This window comes from Rhamphochromis longiceps, linkage group LG7, assembly GCF_057381845.1.
Source record: "Rhamphochromis longiceps isolate RC_006_pf linkage group LG7, R_longiceps_female_GT1.1, whole genome shotgun sequence".
NCBI lineage: Eukaryota > Metazoa > Chordata > Actinopteri > Cichliformes > Cichlidae > Rhamphochromis > Rhamphochromis longiceps.
Window position 1 is genome coordinate 13,859,609 of NC_140563.1, and position 17,786 is coordinate 13,877,394.

General features: G+C 41.0%; 3 protein-coding genes across 6 annotated transcripts; 1 reads left to right on the top strand and 2 right to left on the bottom strand.

The window, feature by feature from the left end:
- The first annotated feature begins 204 nt into the window (after window positions 1-204).
- zwilch (zwilch kinetochore protein) lies at window positions 205-10,378 on the top strand. 2 transcript variants are annotated; one of them, XM_085412295.1, is made up of 18 exons: window positions 205-402; window positions 493-535; window positions 621-713; window positions 4,905-5,047; window positions 5,160-5,350; window positions 5,474-5,553; window positions 5,634-5,789; window positions 5,978-6,049; window positions 6,135-6,228; window positions 6,321-6,373; window positions 6,460-6,565; window positions 6,646-6,725; window positions 6,848-7,004; window positions 7,104-7,132; window positions 7,210-7,346; window positions 7,469-7,564; window positions 8,339-8,454; window positions 8,542-10,378. In XM_085412295.1, exons 1-18 carry the CDS (start codon window positions 305-307, stop codon window positions 8,628-8,630), a joined length of 1,833 nt encoding a protein of 610 aa, XP_085268421.1. In that variant the 5' UTR covers window positions 205-304; the 3' UTR covers window positions 8,631-10,378. The 2 variants fall into 2 exon arrangements, with proteins under 2 accessions (XP_085268421.1, XP_085268422.1); XM_085412296.1 differs by having other exon boundaries at window positions 6,463-6,565.
- lctlb (lactase-like b) lies at window positions 9,069-13,837 on the bottom strand. Of its 3 annotated transcripts, XM_085412298.1 has the most exons (14): window positions 12,733-13,837; window positions 12,455-12,615; window positions 12,275-12,362; window positions 12,075-12,184; window positions 11,859-11,987; window positions 11,661-11,756; window positions 11,510-11,564; window positions 11,268-11,429; window positions 10,908-11,185; window positions 10,706-10,832; window positions 10,397-10,596; window positions 10,237-10,300; window positions 9,359-9,403; window positions 9,069-9,188 (listed from the first exon to the last, which is right to left on the bottom strand). In XM_085412298.1, the coding sequence occupies exons 1-14, from the start codon at window positions 12,857-12,859 to the stop codon at window positions 9,073-9,075; spliced, it is 1,758 nt and encodes a 585-aa protein (XP_085268424.1). In that variant the 5' UTR covers window positions 12,860-13,837; the 3' UTR covers window positions 9,069-9,072. The 3 variants fall into 3 exon arrangements, with proteins under 3 accessions (XP_085268424.1, XP_085268423.1, XP_085268425.1); XM_085412297.1 differs by lacking the exon at window positions 9,359-9,403; XM_085412299.1 differs by lacking the exons at window positions 9,069-9,188; window positions 9,359-9,403 and adding an exon at window positions 9,873-9,937.
- A 124-nt stretch (window positions 13,838-13,961) lies between these two features.
- snapc5 (small nuclear RNA activating complex, polypeptide 5) lies at window positions 13,962-15,968 on the bottom strand. Its single transcript, XM_085412302.1, has 4 exons — window positions 15,812-15,968; window positions 15,268-15,389; window positions 15,101-15,181; window positions 13,962-14,588 (listed from the first exon to the last, which is right to left on the bottom strand). Exons 2-4 carry the CDS (start codon window positions 15,355-15,357, stop codon window positions 14,400-14,402), a joined length of 360 nt encoding a protein of 119 aa, XP_085268428.1. The 5' UTR covers window positions 15,358-15,389; window positions 15,812-15,968; the 3' UTR covers window positions 13,962-14,399.
- Window positions 15,969-17,786: the final 1,818 nt, after the last annotated feature.

A 17,786-nucleotide genomic window follows, 5' to 3' on the forward strand; every position in this document is an offset into this window, starting at 1 on the left:
ACCGTTCTTAAACATGGGACTATTTCTTTACTCCATGTTGGCGCAGGAAAGATTGAACCATTTCTTTCCTCGTTATTTTTAATCAAATATTTTTTTTATTTTATTAAAAAATTTCTTGTATATTCGTATTTCTGATACATTTTCAATCTATTTTATATCTCATTATTTTATTTATTTTATGAGGGAAGTGTGTGTTCACCTATGACCCCATGTCGTCACCCTCTGCTTTTCGAGCGCGCGACTGTCAAAATATCAACAACGGATTTGTTCATTTTAAACTCGTTTAGCCACTTTCGTATGTTTTATGTACGTCCTTCCTTCTGTAACAGGATACACAGACCATAATTTGGCGATGTGCTCGAAGATTATATCTAGGGCTAAAGAGTTTTTCACGATTCTTCGGTGAGTTTTGGATGCATAGCGATTCTAACAAAAAGTTAACCCTCAGAATGATAGGTGAAACAAAGTTCATTTCTGTCGTGTTGATTGCAGCTCTCTTCAGGATGCGGAAAGCAGTGATCCGTATATATATGAGGTAAATTCGTGCATTCTTAAGTAAGCTGTCGTGAGTCAATGCATCCGTCGCTGTTACAGTAATGTTGATATCTTTTGGGCTTCAGGAGGAGGTCCAAATAGTGAAGATGAACGGAGACGGAATCCCTGCGGTGAATATGTATTGTGGGAACCAGACCGTCTTCGTCTGTGAAAAAGCTGTGAGTAATGTCAGTCCTTGGACTCATTTACCATATCGTAAATATGTAGACCCAATAATAAAATTTTACTTTGTAAGATTCTACTTTTTTACTTTACTCTTTTAGGAATATTTTTACCTAGTTGTGTTTATAGCGACACAACATACAGGAATAACTGTTGACTGGCTCTGACTTTTGTTGTAAAACATTTTACTTTGTTTATCTCTAGCATCCAAACTACTAATACATCTCAAGGCCTTTTAGGCCTTTTGTAAAAGCTGTGGACCTGCTTTTAATTTGAAATCTCCAAAGGCCTGTACTGCAAAGAATGATTTGTGCTTATTCATATAACTTCAGGGCATGAGAAAGATGGTTCACGTCTTTACAAGGTGCATTACCATGGCAACTTATTCTGCAGACCTCATGGTGATTTCTATCAGAAAACAAGCATGAGACTAATTGGACTCTTTTATAGGAATTTCTTTATTACTCTCCAGGGGAAACGTAAGCACCCCACACCTTCACCTCACATATCTCAAGATGCCCCTCGCTCCACACCTTGCCGCCTGTTGAACAATACTGTCTTCACTTGCAGTCTAAACTTATTACTTTCCATTTTCTTACATTAACCCATTTCTCTCCTTTCTAAAGAACAAAGCGTAGACTGGTTTTGTCTCGCCAGACTTTACAGGATTGTTCTGCCAAAACATCTATCTACATCCTGTAACTTTCCCTGGAGCAGATTACGTTTGAGATTAAAGATCACCACATAGTGACCAGTGGTAAATGGACCGATCCTTATATCCACTTTTCTGCTCTAACTGAGTGTTCATCGCACTTTGTACTACAAGTTTCATTCACCCAATCACGCACACATTCATAAAAGTGCCTTGACTAACATTCTTAGATTAGATTAGATTTGATTAGATGAAACTTTATTAATCCCTCATGTGGGTTCTTTCAGGAAATTCAGTTTCCAGTAGTACAGCACCAACAGAAGTTACATGTTACAGAGTTACAGAGATGAATGGGGCAGCTCGAGGTTCAATAGTTGGAGAAACCGGGAACTACCGACCTTCTAAATAGTTGACAACCTTTTGTACCTCCTGAGCCACAGCTGCCCCGTCCTAATCAGTTCTCTGGGAAAAGGTGTCAGGATTCCTGCAAGTTCCCTTGGACCTTTGTGTGTGGATAGTAGAAGTTATTTACATTTTTTTAATAGTGTCTAAAGTATTTGTCTTTTCCTGATGAGCATCAGACAGAAATATGTATTCATAGGTAAAACCTTACTTCTTGATTTTATTTATTTTGTTCCCTTGTTTGCTGCAACCAGTTTAAAAAGAAAATTATTGTTCAGTAAGGATTAATATACAATTCCAAAACTGGCCACCTCTTTGTATTTGTTACATTTGAATTCTATTTTTTATGTATTCCTACTCTCAGACTGTTAAACACCACATGGGCTGCAGCTAAAAATTCATTTCATGAAATAACATTTGCAATCCACCACATTTAGAGAACAAAAGAATGAGGTTTCTTATACAAATGGCAGAAATGAATTTCCTTTGAAGGGTGGCTGGCCTCTTCCTTAAAAATGGAGTGAAGAGCTCAGTCAATTGAGAGGGGCTCAAAGTAGAGCGGCTGCTCCTCCATATCGAAATGAGCCAGTTGAGGTGGTTCAGGCATCTGACTACGATACCTTCTCGATGGCTCCTAGCTGAAGTATTTTAGGCATTCACACCTCCTCTATTCACCCTGCTCACTCCCCCCCACCCCCAACAACAGCATCCAATACACACTCAACACAAGGCTCCAGCCTGTCTCTCTCAACCACCCAGGTTAGGAGGGAACTGAGGAGGATTAATGGCAAGAAGGCAGCGGGTCCAGATGGCATCAGCTCGAGGGTCGTCAGGTCCTGCGCGGACCAACTGTGTGGGGTGATGGAGCACCTCTTCAACCTGAGCCTGAGGTTGGGAAGAGTCCCACAGCTCTGGAAAACCTCCTGTGTTGTACCAGTGCCAAAGACTTCAAGCCCCAAGGACCTCAACAGCTACAGGCCGGTGGCTCTGACATCCCACCTGATGAAGACCCTGGAGCGGTTGGTCCTGGCTCAGCTTCGGCGCCTAATAAGCTCATCACTGGACCCACTTCAGTTTGCCTACCAGCCTGGCATTGGAGCGGATGATGCCGTCATTCACCTCCTACATCGTTCCCTCGCTCACCTGGAGACCGCTGGAAGCACTGTGAGAATCATGTTCTTTGATTTCTCCAGTGCCTTCAACACCATTCTTCCCTCGGTTCTAAAGGACAAGCTGGTGAACTCTGGAGTGGACCATCACCTCACTACCTGGATCCTGGACTACCTCACCGACCGACCACAGTATGTGAGGACTCAGGGCTGTGTGTCGGACAGGGTCGTCTGCAGTACGGGGGCCCCACAGGGAACGGTTCTGGCTCCGTTCCTCTTCACCATCTACACTGCAGACTTCTCCCACAATTCCACCCAGTGCTTCCTGCAGAAGTTCTCTGATGACTCTGCAATAGTCGGCCTCATCACTGATGGGGACGACAAGGAGTACAGAGGTCTGACCCAAGACTTTGTGGACTGGTGCCAGCTGAACTACCTCCAGATCAACGCCAGTAAAACCAAGGAACTGGTGGTAGACTTCCGCAGGCACAAGCATTCTCCACTGCAACCACTGAACATCCAAGGTATGGACATTGAGGCTGTGGACAGCTACAGGTACCTTGGTGTTCATCTGAACAATAGACTGGACTGGACTCATAACTCAGACGCCCTCTACAGGAAAGGGCAGAGCAGGCTGTACCTGCTGCGGAGACTCAGGTCGTTTGGAGTGGAGGGCCCACTCCTGAAGAAATTCTATGACTCTGTTGTGGCTTCTGCTATCTTTTATGGCGTGGTCTGCTGGGGCGGCAGCATCTCTGCTGGGGACAGGAAGAGACTGAACAGGGTGATCCGAAGGGCCAGCTCTGTTCTAGGATGCCCTCTGGACCCAGTGGAGGTGGTGAGTGACAGGAGAACGGCGGCTAAGCTGTCATCCCTGATGGACAACATCTCCCACCCCATGCAGCAGACTGTGACAGCACTGAGCAGCTCCTTCAGTGGGAGACTGCGGCACCCACGGTGTGGGACGGAGAGATTTCGCAGGTCTTTCCTCCCCACTGCTGTCAGACTCCATAATAAAGACTTTAACTGATCAAGCACACACATCCATACATATGCAATAATACTAAGTGCAATAATCCTTTCTGTCATCGTTGTATTTTTACTCAGTTGTATATAGTATTTGTATTTGTATTCTATTTTTATCTTATTGTATATTTATTTTATTTTATTCTACTGTATATAGTATTTTATTTTATTCTATTCTGTACAGTTGTGTACTGTATTTATTCTTATTGTATTCTAATTTTTGCGTCATAACTCTTGCACTGTCCACTTCCTGCTGTGACAAAACAAATTTCCCACGTGTGGGACTAATAAAGGTTATCTTATCTTATCTTATCTTATGTCCTATTGAGAAGATCCCCCAGGACAGACCTAGAGATTATATCTCTCAGATGGCTTGGAAACAACTCGGTGTCACCCCTGGATGACTTGGAAGAGGTGGCCAGTGTAAGGGAACTCTTGGCTTCCCTGGTGAGACTTCTGCCCCGGTGACCAAATCCCGGATAAGCAGTAGAAAATGAATGGATGTGTCCACCAGATTCTCCCTTGTCTTAATGATAGAGCACTGATACTGAGAAGTCTCTTAACGTACATAGTTCCTTTCTTCTTCTTTTTTACCGGCTTTCCTGGTTTTGTTTTCCTTTGTAAAATTTACTCACTCCGTTGACAGTAGACTTATCAATGTTTCTAATTGGTCAGATGCTGTCAATGCTGCCCTTAGATAATGGAAAGATAACTGGGCATGTAGAGCTTCACTGTTACAGGGTTCAGGACTGCGTTTTAGTCTAGATGGGCAGAGACTTTTGGAAAAAAGGATGCAGACACACATTCACTCCATGATCTCAAAAAGTCTTCCCGTCCAGAATAAAACCCGAGTTCCAGAGTTTTCAAGCTGAAACTGGGCCAGTAGTGTTTCCAAAATTCCCAATTGTAGGAATATTAAAACACTGAATGTATGCTTAGATGACTAACCAGTCTCCTCCTCGTCGCTCACCATTGAATTGTGCTCTGATTTCACTAAGGTTTCAAAAATAAGCGATCCAGGTGACGAACAAATGACCGAGGCTTCAAACCTTTCTGACGGCGATGCTGATGATGCTAACGACAGTGCCCACGTACTTCAAACTGAAATGGGACCGCAGCCACTTTCAGTCATGAAAGCAAGGTGATTAGTGCTAAGACGTTTAAAATTTAATTGCAAAAGAAATACGCGCTGGTAAGATGTGCATATTTAATCCACCACATCTGACAAAGTTTTTTTCTTCTTCTTTGTACAGACAGTTTCTCTCTTGGTATACATTATCTCAAAATGCCAGCATGTCAGCTGAGGACACGAACCTTCCTTTATACCCTCTGTGGGTGCGATGCGACATGTCTGATCCTGCTGGAACGACCTGGTTTGGGGCTGAAACAGTCTGTGTGGGCACTAAAGTTACTGGTGTCAAACTGTATTCCATCACCTCCAAAGGTATTGCTTAGAAACATCACTCCTCTTTGAATAACCCATTTTTAAACATTATCAGTGCATTTACTGATGATTTGTATGTATTTGTGTCACTTGTTTTTATTTTCCTGATGTTAATGTTTTTAGGTTCAACTGCAGACAAACAATCCCTCACAACCTTAGAAGAACTGAAGCAAGAGCATAAGAAACGGCATCATCCATCCTCGGTATTTCAGTTTTCATCCTCTTTTGCAAGTCTGTCTGTGTGAACGAATGCCCGTGTTCTTACACTGATAAATACTTCTAGGTGGGGATTAAAGGCAGTGCCAGGTTCAGCCTGTTTGGTTCCACTGTTGTTGAAAACACCACCATTGAGTCTCAGAGCAGCGTGACTGTGGATTTCAAATGGAGCCATGTGGAGAGTATTCTTGAGACCCCACCCCTGTCCTCTACAGCAACATTAGTGAGCAGCAATAATGACCTCTTATAATAATCCCTTCTTTCCCTTAAAAAGCTTACTTTTTATATTTCTATTTAATTAATATGCTATTATGAATAGAAAAGGGAAACATGTATCTGGAAGTAGTACCAGCAGATGAAGCTGAACAGACACAGACTGATTTTTTAATGTGTTTATCTTTTTTTATGCAGAATATCAAAATTGCCAGTGGAGACATGAGAAGTCCCATGTTTGAGATGTATAGGGAGCTGGAGTTTCTACTGGTTTGTCTTCCACTGTAATCTAAAATGACAGCAACTACCAGCATCCACATAAATAACTAAATATATCTGAATCCTGTTATTTCAGACTCTCGCTGATGGTTTGAGAACTGGTGAGACTGAATGGATGGAACCGCTGGAAAGCACATCGCCTGTAAATCTGACCAAGGCTTACCTAGAAGGCACGAAGCACTGCTGAATCAATACATTGTAAATCTGATGTAATGCTACCTGGTACTTATGATTATTTTTTCATTTTTAATTCTTCTTTCAGAGCTACAGAACACTGCAAAAACACTGCAGGATCAGGCTGCAAGAACGCCCGAGGTAGGATGGAGCCATTATCACTAAAACATTAATTTTACAATATATCTGCTAGAGTCTTGGGTTTTTTTCCTTTCCATCTTTTTCAGAAGACCTCGAAGCTGAAGTCTGAGACAGAAACTCCCATTTTCAACTCGTTCCTGGAAAGAGGAGATTTGGATTTTGTGGAGCAGCTTTGGGTTCGGATGAGAAAAAGTGAGTTAGGCCTTCCATTCAGGAAACTGGGATGGATTTTAGCATTTTACAAACAGACAGAAAAAAACTTTGTATTGCAGGTGTGACTTCATATCAGGACATTGGAGACTGCCTGAAGTTGGTCATTGACGCTCTAAGATATGGTGACATCAAACCCTGGGTAACAACATAAAACATTTCCGCTTTTGAAAACTTGGAGTTAGATGAGTTTGGATGTTGCAGTTGTTATTTTATGAATTCATTGATTAATTTTTTTTTTGTTTTTTGTTTCACATCATCCAGATTCACAGAGACAGCAGCAGTTCCCTCAGCAAGCTCATTCTGCAGTCGTACCACCAGCAGATCGAACATGTGTCTCTTACAGGCTTCACGCCTGTCAACATGCTGCTGGAGATGGGTCTGGATAAGATGAGAAAAGACTATATTAACTACCTGATTGGTAACCTTTAATTATTCATTTGGAGCTCTTTCTTTGACTCTGTGTTTGTGTTATGCTCTCTGGATGATAGGCCATTTGCAATTTGTGTTTGTTTCTTAGGTGAAGAACTGACGACTTTAAACCACTTGGTAAGCTTTACACTGTTTCTCAGTTCTTTTCAAGTGTCTGTCAGCATAGTACTGACTCTGAGTAATTTCCTCCACAGTGTTTTTACCTCAGCACGGAGGTTGATCTGCAGGAACAAGTGATCCGACTCAGGAAACTGCACCATCTGCTGGAAATAATTGTGACCTGCAGCACATTCCTTGGTTTGCCCTACGATCGTCTCTTTCTTCTCACGCAGTAAATCTTTTGACTTTTTTTCTGCCCCAGTGATATGTGACTGTGCAGAAGTATTTCTTCTTTTAAACTGGTATTTAAATAAACAATTCCCTCTCCTGTTTCCCCCCTTTCCTGTCACATAGATTGTGTTTGCAGCACTACAGAACGTCACCTTATGATGAAGAGCACGAGTTCAAACTCCAAATCAAACCTGCCCTGATCAGTCATTTCTACCAAAAGTAAGGAATGCAAGCCTTTTTTACTGCCTGCTTTATTGTGAAACTGGGATATTTGACCTTATTGTTTGTGAATATGACATTTTTATAGTGGACATAATCATATTGATAATGAAAATATGCAACAATTATTTATTGTAGATTTCAGTTCTTTAATCCGTCTTTGTTGTTGGGGTTTTTAATCATCTAATAGTATATAATGCTAGCAGACTGCAAAGTGCAATCAATCTTTTGGCAACTCAGTGATGACACTAAACATGCTTCGGTTATATTATCGATCTAAATCTCTCACCTCAAGCTGAGGTGCAAACATGACAGATTTAAAGGAGCTGTCACAAATGCCAAGAGAGCCAATTATTCCTTTGTGCCAAAAGACAACGGTTCAACTGAAGATTTCCAAGACACTTCAAATTGAACGAGACACTGTTGGGATGTTAGTTCAAAAGTCAATGTATTATTGCAAACCTTTACATGCAGGAAGGACCTGACGAAGGCGGGGGAAAAACACTTAACAAGCAAAAATGTCAGGCCTGTAAACCTCACCACAGTCCAATCTCGACTGAACGGCACATAAAAGTCGACCTGAATGTGACGCCCGCAGAATTCTGGCAGTCTATTATGTGGAGTGTTGAAAACAGAGATCTCAACGGCTTGCGAGAAACCACATAAAACATTTATTGAAAGTCAAAGGATATATTGGTGGATGTTAGGCTTTTTTTCTTTCTTTTCTTTTTACACAGAATTTAGTTTTTCTGTGTTCATCTTTGTGCTCTACAGGGAGCACCCAATACTGTGGGGGGTTGAGGTGTCCAGTGGTCATGGTCCTCGTGAGGTCAGGACCTCCTTACATCTTAGTGACAGACCACTGGTTGATCATGTCATCTTTGAAACAGGTGATTTTTATTTACTGAATATATAAGTGACTACCCCAGTAAAGTATCGATAACAATATTCTTCTTTAACTATTCTTTTGTTTTTAGACTATCCAAATGAAACCGTGAATGGGGACAGTGAGGATCCTGCTTTCTTCTCCACTATGGCGTACTGCAGCCTTGTCAACTTTGCATGAATTTATAAAACATGCTACTAACCCCTCAACAGCAAATTTCAGTCCTTTGTGTGTGTGTGTGTGTATATGTTTTTTCCAGTCACATCTTTATTTTCACATTTTGCTGCTCAAGGAAAGACAGGAAATATTCTGCCAAACAACTTAGCTGTATCCAAATGAAAGTAGATCAGTAGATCACCTGGCGTCTTTGCAATACCAGTATCCTATAGTAGCAGTTTAATCAGAAACTCTGACTCCTTTTTCCTTCTACGCAAAACCAGTCATTTTAGAGCAAAACGCTTTACACACATCAAATCGATAAAAATCACCAGTTCTTTCAGTTCAGCTCAAATGATGTATTTATATTCACACGTTATCCAATAAAGAAGTGATGCACTTACATTTTAAATGTGTGCATATGTGTGTGTGCCGATGCTTGTGATGTATAAACACGAAAGCCTTCCTAGTTACGCCTCCGCAGCAGGAACATGAGGAAGATGGCACTGAGCAAAATGGAGAGTGTGCACACAGTGGGAACAACGATCTCGGTCACCATCTCCATGTGGCTGGTCAAAGGGTCTGCAAAGCACATACACACACACACACACTCATTAAAAACTTATGGGCATCGTTATATCGTCCAAACACTGCCAGTGAAGCGAAAGCTCAAGCACAGCACTCAAAGGGTTAATATTTGTCCCGGAATCACAATTTTGGTCTAATTCATAGAGAGCATAGGGATTCCTTACCATGTATAAGTCTTAGAATATTGGCAGCAGTACTCCGCTGTTCCTCTAATAAAAGAAGAGAAAGTACTCAGAGTTGATTAATGGCACTTTAACCCTTTGAGAACTGCATGCAGCTACAGGGGAATATTTCAGAAAGCAGTGTTTTTACCAGATGACTATTAAAAGCAGTATTCTGAAAATGACTTAATATTACAAGCCATCAGCAAGCAGGTGAGGCTTATGTTTGAAATTTTGATTTCAGCTCAGATATATCACTGACTTTATTGGTGCTATTACATTACCCAGTTACATTTTTAATCTCTGCTTTGTGGGCTGAAGTGCACCGCTTTGCTTTATGCCTGTTTGCGAGTTTTTGTTAAAAAAGCTCTTTTAAAAGGAGCAAAAGCTTGTGTTTAATTGCAGGTGTTAAACGCAGGAGCTTGTTAGTCAGAATTGTAAACACACAATTGCAAAGCGACAAAAGAGAAAAAAAGAAATCAGATTGTTAGAAATAGGAAGCATGTACCCTCAAGTTCTAAACTTCATCATGCACAGGCCAAACCTTTGGCATTTCTGCATGTTCCTGGGATTTTCTTCTAGCTGGAGGGGCAAACAAAGAAGATATCTCAGATCGCCTGTAACAGATTCTACTAATCAATTTTTAAATTTCAACTATTCTTCTTAACACTATTTGTCCGTGCATGTTCTGAGATGGCTGAAGAAAAGAAACAGATTTATTATTTTCATTGTTATAGTGTTCAAATTTTTAGGACATTTTTTTGTTTGTTTGTTTGCTGTTTTTTCCATATTTTGGCAAGAATCTTTATTTGTTTACCCCTGCTAGTTGTTCAACCCTATATAGTGAGGAACATGGTCAATGATGTTACAGACGAACTGACCTGCAGCTAGAAGCTGATTGCTGGAAGAGCACGTCTCAACTGCCTTTCGCCTCCAGTTTTCAACCTGTGGAGGTTCACAAGACAGTCAAATATAATCAGAATAAACCATGTAATGAAAAACCCCTCAGACTGGCAGGGCTTTGTAGTCCTTTCTGCTCACCTCTCTTTGATTGGGAAATCCATTGAAGCTGATAATGCGTTTGTAAAACTGAACAGAAGCTTTGGGATAGCGAGGCTTGTTTTTGTTCCTGAAGTCCACATAGTACAAGCCAAATCTCTCAGAGAAACCTTCATCCCACTCAAATTTGTCCAGCAGCGACCATGCAGTGTAGCCCTTCACATTGACTCCGTCTTTGATAGCTGGGTGACAAAGAGATCAAAGAGCTTGATAACTACAAAAAAGTAATTTCAATTTAAGACAGTGGGCACATTTTTGCATTTTTTGTTCAATACATGTGAGCTCATTCACCTTTAAGCATCTCATTGATGTAGTCTTTGTAGTACACTATCCTCCATTCATCACAAAGCTCTGTGCATAACATCTTCTCAGAGACTCCATTTGCAGTCACATAAATCATTGGGTTCCCATACTGAGTCTAGATGAGGATGAAATCAATATGAGTTTGTTTTTTTTAAGTAAAGAGTATGTAGCACAAATATCAATGAGTAACCTTGACAAAATTGAGCAGACGCCTAAAACCCCAGGGCACGGCATAGAGCCACTCTGAACCAGGGTCAGGCCATCTTGGGTCAACCAGCTCAGCCAGGTCACGGTCACTAAAGTAGTTGCTGCTGCTACGGCCCGATGGGTTGTTTTTTTGGGTGATGTAGCGGGTGGTGAAATGACCAATGCCAAGGAAGTCACAGGTCCCCTTTATGTAGCTCTTCTCTTGAGGGGAAAATGTGGGCAGTCGAGACGTCCCGAGGCCCTGCTGGACACTCTTTCTCCCTGCACATTGCCACAAATAGCAATTATTTAATTCCTGTTATATAAATAACACTAATTTAGGAGCATTTACAGTTTAACATACCTATGAAGTCTTTCATCACTTGAGGGTAGTCGCCATGAAAGATCGGTGTGGCAAACCATCCCAGGTGGAACTGGACATATCTCTCAGCTGCTTCAATGTCTTTCTGGTTGCTGATATCCACCGGTTCTCCCCATTCCCCCGACAGAGAGATGCCAACCAGACCTACGGATTTAAACAGGAGCTCTCAGCAATTAGAAAATGTAATCTTTTTAGTGGTAAACGCTGACTTTCATTTTCTTTACCTTTTTGCTTCCCCCTCCACTGTGTGTCATACGTGTGCCAAACTTTAGCATGTGCCTATGAAAAAAGTATTTTTTCACATTTCACTTTAAAGTCTTTATTAATTACTGTGTAGTTTTTATACTGTAATTGAATAAAAGTGACGTCTTATACCTTAATGATATGATGTGCAGCTCTGTATGCTCCCGTTCCCCTCAGCCTCAGTCCAGGAGCGTGTTCCCCCGTCTCATAACCTTCAACAGCTACAGACTGGTACATGTGCATAAATGTGCATAAATACAATACTTTTAATGCTGACGGGAGTTAAACTTGTGCATGTATTTGTTGTATAAATATTTCTTGTAAATGTACCCATGGATTGTTGAAAGTGATCCAGTACTTGACTCGGTCGCCAAATCTCTCAAAGCACAGGTTAGCAAATTCATTGAAATAATTGACCATGCTTATATTTTGCCATCCACCATATTTCTCTTGCAAGACCTATAAAAACAAACAAAAAAAAGAAACATATTGTTTAAAAAGTTATTAAGAACAAAGTTGAGGGTTCTCTGTATTTTGCTTACAAACCTGTGGAAGATCCCAGTGATACAAAGTAACAATCGGAGTGATTTTGTTCTCCAGTAGGTGGTTGATCAGGTGATCGTAGTACTGTATTCCCTTTTCATTTACATGGTCAGCTGGAAAGAGTGTTTTAGCATGGATTACTTTTAAATAAAACCACATTCTGCCAGTTTATTTCATCAAAAGGCTTAACATCAGTTACCCACATTTTATGCCAGTGGGAAGGAGTCGAGGCCATGAGATAGAGAAACGATAGTGGTTAAGCCTCAGCTCCTTCATCAGAGAAATATCATCCTGCACAAAAGGCATACACTGGATTACTTGGTGTCCTAACTACAAACCTTCCTCTCCTTACACCTCAGACACACCACACCTGATTGCCCTACCTTGACTTTGTAGTAGCCCTCACAGGAGAAATCCCCAGTGTCATTTTGTTGGATCTTGCCTTTCTTATGACTGAACACGTCCCAGATGCTCAGTCCTTTTCCATCTTTGTCCCAGGCTCCTTCTGTTTGATAGGCTGAACCTCCGGCACCCCACGAAAATCCTGAAAAACAAAACGTTAGCAGATCTGGGTTACACGATCACAGTTTAGGAGGACTAATGGCACTAAATACAAAAAGAATAAAATGTAACCCCACTGAACAAAACGAACTGTGTGTACCAGCTGGAAAAGTGCCATAATAGAAGGAGCCGTGGTGGTTCTTTGTCCAGTCGAAGTCCTCAGCCGCAGACACACACAGCACCAACATAAGCACATGGCACACACCGACTGCACAGCGGGGCAGCATGGTACTTTTGAGCCTGCAGCACAGTTCGTGTCTCACTCTGCTTCAGTCGCTCACTACCACCTAAATACAGATGAGAAGCATTCAGCACCAACACTTAATGACAAAAAGAAGCGTGGTCTGGAGTAAACATGTCATATTCAAGCCAAAATGCACACATGCTTGCAAACCTTTCAAATAAAACCTGTGTAAAATTGGTATAATAACAATAAACTATCACCAAGTCGTCTGGAAGCATCCAATGTGCTGGACTGTGGGGGGTCCCACGTCCATAATGCAAAGCCAAATGGAGCTTTTCAGACTCAATGGTCTGTGAGCTCATCTTGCTGAGGCAGACAGATCCCATTCAAACTACGGTTTCACCTCTGTAAGCAAAGCTAATGTTGGAGAGGTTGATATATTTACAGTGCACAATCACACAACAATGGATGAACTTTTCCTCACAAACAGGCAAATGTAAGAGGACCTTACAATTGCTGCTATTTCTTTTGTTTGCAAATTTAACTTAAAAGTAAACCCAGTTATCTTTGCAAATAATTTCCAGGTGTTCAGGAGCATCATTGCAAAACAGAAGATACTGCACTGTAAGCATGAAAAATTGAAAACAGAAATATGGCAAAGCATAAATACAGCCTGAAAATGTAATGTGCCTGCATACTAATTCTACACACTTCTGCCTATGTTCACATCTCTGCTGCCCCCCCCCACTTTTGTTTAAAAAAAATATTATCCTTGCAGTATTTTTCCCCATTTGTTACCTGTTAACCTTACGAACAAGGCATTTGCAGGTCTGCGCAGTGACTTTGGGGTGAATGGCAGCTCTCTCCTGGACTAGCAGACCCTGTAGACAGCTGTTATTTGTGCAATCTCTATTATACATTCCCTGTTGTAGCACCACCCTTCTCCAGAGCTGTCCCTGCTTTCAGGATGAAAGCTGACCTTATTGTGAGGCTCGCTGTATTGTTTTAACTGTTTAGAAAATGCTGAATGGTTTTCTCGTGGAAAGTGTTTGCACTGCACTACCCATTTGCCCGGGTCAGGTTAGGACACGAAGTGAACACAGATATTATCTTGAAGTGTACACTGTAAAAAAACAGGCTGGTGAAAATGTATGCAAAACATTTATTTTGTGCTTACATAATACAGACATACTATCTCCTTATATGGCCCAGCCATACATTTTCATCAACAGACACATCTCAACATCAGACCTTCTAATTCTCAAAGTGGGTTGATGCTTTCATTCTCCGAAAATACACAATATGTTTAGAAAGCCATGAGTTTCTCATAACACTGCCTCAAAGCATTTCAGCAGCAGATTTCCCACAAAGTTTGACATATGACTAACATGGTGTGAAATCCTGGTGACGTGCCTTAAATCCAGCAAAGGAGGAAATATTGCTAGCACCGGACATTGTTACACTGCTACTTACTCCACCCAAATAAATAAAACGTCTTCAGTGATAATACAAAACAGGTGAACAAATAACAGGCATCTGTTCATGTTCTTCTTCAGTGGTGTAAATACTAACACTGATGGATCTCAGTAATCTTCTTCCTCCTCATCCTCTTCAGGCAAAAATCCGAGTTCGTTGTCATCCTCATCCCCCTCCTCATCTTCCTCCTCATCCTCCTCCTCCTCTTCTTCTTCTTCCATATCATAATCTGCCGCAGCATTCAAGAGGAGTTTGGTTCGATTAATCTCACTTTCATCATCCAGATTAACCTCAACCTGAAACATTCAACAACAAAAAAGAAAAGAATTGATGTTGAAAGGTGAAAACTTTACAACCAGTTGTCATAACCAGACACAGACATCATACAACACTTTTGTGCAAAAGTGTGGGGGTGGGGGAAAAATAAGCAAAGAAGAGATTGGGTCAGTGTGAGTCTGTCTGGCTGATGGTGCAATCTCTTGAGACAATATCATCAATTGCTCACTTTAACCATGAAATCAATCATAATCACGTGCAGAAGCAACAAGTTTATGTTTCAGGGAATCCCACTCTGCAGCCTCTGAATTACTGAATTAAAACAAAAAGGACAAATTTCCCAAGACACATATAGTACCTCTCTAAATATAAACTACTGATAAAAAAGTTAGATGCACTCTGACTAAATGACTGTGCTCCCCTTAAGCAAATTACTGCTAGAGAAACACAGTTATTTGGTCTTGTATATGAATGCAAATGACCGATTGTAATAGTCTCCAGTGTTGTGTCCTTTCCTGGTGCAGAGATCTACCTCAGGTTCGGGCGATAAGCGTTGAGAGGTTCCTTCTTCTGTTTGAGCATTAATAATAGACTTCAGGGCCCCCTCTTCAAACTGAAATGCAGAAGAAGCACACAGGACATAAACTACAGGTATGTACACAAATTCCTGCATGCTTGTATTTTGCAGCTTGCACTGACCTTTAACCTGTTCAGTTGGTCCTGTAGCATGACTTTGATTTTTAGAAGAGTCTCCTCTTCCTTCTTTAACTCCTGCAGACGGCTAAGCATATTTGCTGCTGCAGTCAGACCATTCCTCAATACTGAGAGAGAAACCAGACAGCACAAGGATGCTTTACAAAGCTTTTTTTTATTTGATTATTCGCTCTCCGGTACCTTGAGTTTACTGTACTAATTCTATTGCCAACACGTTTGGCCTTTTCTGTCTCATCTTTTAACATTTAATACCACTATATTCAATACACTTAACAACTCAGCAGGTAGTATTAGCTGGTCAAAATATCAATTTTATAGTAGACTACAACAATGCATTAATCGCAGCCAGTTATTAACAGATCGGTATTTAATGTCCGCAACAACACACTGTTTCTGGAAATTTTGTAACATGATTTTGTTATTCCTAGCTAGCCGCTACAAAGAGCACTTTGGAGGCAAAGCGTGTATCCCACATAATAAACAGTTTATGTCCCCAGGTGAGTAACAAAAACAATTTTAAGACAATTACCTCCGTTTATAAATTCAGCCTACAACTCCATACCAACGCCAAAATTGTTGAAACACAGGATAAAGTGCCTCCTGAAGCTTCTTATTTAGGATAGGAAAAGCAGCAGAGATGTTGTGCTACAGCTACGGCTACCGCTACTAGCCAAACTTTGGTTCCTGTGCTGTCATGTCCGGGTTTAATGTGCCTTCACGTCCTGTCGGACAAAACAGTTGTTAAATAAGACTGTCACGGCTTTACTAGATGCAGCAATACCCATCTGTAATTTCACGCTTTTCTTGTTTTTGCTAATTAACTAGATTCAGTTTGATGTTGTTATTTTTGATACTCTATTTGTATTTCTTCCTCTTAAAAGCCAGTAATACAATTTCACATAGGCATTGAAAGGCAGCATTAGCGAAGTGTTGCACATGGTGACATCTTGCGGTAAAGTGGCAGCAACTGCAGCCTTGTCCTTTTTGCTTCCAGAAACCCCAGTGACCAATCTGCTTAGAAGCAAATGAAGGTTTAAGACGGTAAGAAAACCTAGCTGTTTTTGTAACAGCGACTGTATAAACTCCTGTTAACAAACCGCAGCAGTGGTTACAGCACCTGGTTATCAGCTGACTTAGTTAATTAAACAGTATCAATGAAATTCTTTGGTACACCAGTTGAAGTGGTCGGTGTCAACTTTACAGCGCCAGGAAGCCTAATATGTAACAAATGTAGCCCACGGTGTTAGTTCCCCTTATAAAACACAAAGGTCATGCTAGTGGGAGACAAACAAGCCTTTAACGGGACGAAGTGAGGCCTATTGCTGCTTGCTGTAAATTTGTCTGTAATGTCACCTTAAGTAAGGTGAGTGACGTTTTAATAACAAAGAGTTTGCTAACATGCTGTAAGAAATTTTGCATGAAGCCAGAAGCTGGGCACTTAAAATCTCTGCTATGCCACAGAGTACATAGGATCACCATGTATGCTGAGGTTGACAGAGACGGAGCACTGCCACAAAGAAAATATTCAGCGATGCAGCACATTATCTGCAAACAAACAAACAAACAAACAAACAAACAAACAAACAAACAAACAAAACAAACTCCAGTACACTGAAAGGGAACAAGAAAAGTAGATGACGAATTCAGTGAAAACACAATAAATTGCAGATGGAGCTCACTGATGTGAACAAGATCTGAAACGGCTCTTAATCAGTCTTCAGAAATGTTTGAAGAGCCCATTAGGGTCTTTATAGGATTTCTTTCTAAGTCCATCCAGATGTGTGTGTTGATAATCACAGCACAGGCACCAATATGGAGCTCAGCCAAAAGCAGAAGACATACAGTACCTCTCTGTTCACACACGTCAAAACAGGAAAATTAAGAATTTCCTAATTATCCTACATATATTAAAACTTGGCTAGTTTTTGCCATTAGTTCAACAGTTTTTTCTTCTTATCAACATAGAGATCAGGAATCAGGGTTATAGCTGGATAACATCACCATGGTAAGAAAGGATGGGTGAACTCACTGTGTAGTCACACACAATATATATAATATACACAGAGTGACACATTAAAGGAAAAACCTGAACCATCGACTCCTACGGTGAGAGGGTCATTTGGCTCTGGAAGCTTCTCTCTAGCAATATATACCCAATTGCCACTTTATTAGGTACACCTTGCAAGTACCAGAATGGACTTCCTTTTGCCTGAAGAACCAGCTTAAATCTTTGTGGCTTAGATATAACAAGGTGCTGGAAACATTTCAGTACATTGTTACACCTTGTTGTTTTCATGTTAATATGCACCAAAATGCTGCAGCGTTATCGTATGCACATCCATGATGTGCTCTATTGGACTGAGATAGTGAGTTTGGAGACCATTTGAATACAGTGAACTTCCTGTGATGTTGGTCATAAAGCGATAGATGTAGTCAGCAACAACAAATAATCCCCACACTTGCTTGCCACACGTGCTTTTATGTTCTTTGCGTCAAATTGTGAT

Excerpts from the sequence above, each read along its gene's own strand:
- zwilch (XM_085412295.1), top strand. The coding sequence starts at position 305 with ATGTACGTCCTTCCTTCTGTAACAGGATACACAGACCATAATTTGGCG. Across the intron at positions 5,048-5,159 it reads CTTTCAGTCATGAAAGCAAG|ACAGTTTCTCTCTTGGTATA; the intron begins GTGATTAGTGCT and ends TTCTTTGTACAG. Across the intron at positions 5,351-5,473 it reads GTATTCCATCACCTCCAAAG|GTTCAACTGCAGACAAACAA; the intron begins GTATTGCTTAGA and ends TAATGTTTTTAG.
- lctlb (XM_085412298.1), bottom strand. The coding sequence starts at position 12,859 with ATGCTGCCCCGCTGTGCAGTCGGTGTGTGCCATGTGCTTATGTTGGTG. Across the intron at positions 12,363-12,454 it reads AGGGCTACTACAAAGTCAAG|GATGATATTTCTCTGATGAA; the intron begins GTAGGGCAATCA and ends CCTTTTGTGCAG. Across the intron at positions 11,988-12,074 it reads ATCACTGGGATCTTCCACAG|GTCTTGCAAGAGAAATATGG; the intron begins GTTTGTAAGCAA and ends TTGTTTTTATAG.
- snapc5 (XM_085412302.1), bottom strand. The coding sequence starts at position 15,357 with ATGCTTAGCCGTCTGCAGGAGTTAAAGAAGGAAGAGGAGACTCTTCTA. Across the intron at positions 15,182-15,267 it reads ACCAACTGAACAGGTTAAAG|TTTGAAGAGGGGGCCCTGAA; the intron begins GTCAGTGCAAGC and ends TCTGCATTTCAG. Across the intron at positions 14,589-15,100 it reads GCTTATCGCCCGAACCTGAG|GTTGAGGTTAATCTGGATGA; the intron begins GTAGATCTCTGC and ends TGAATGTTTCAG.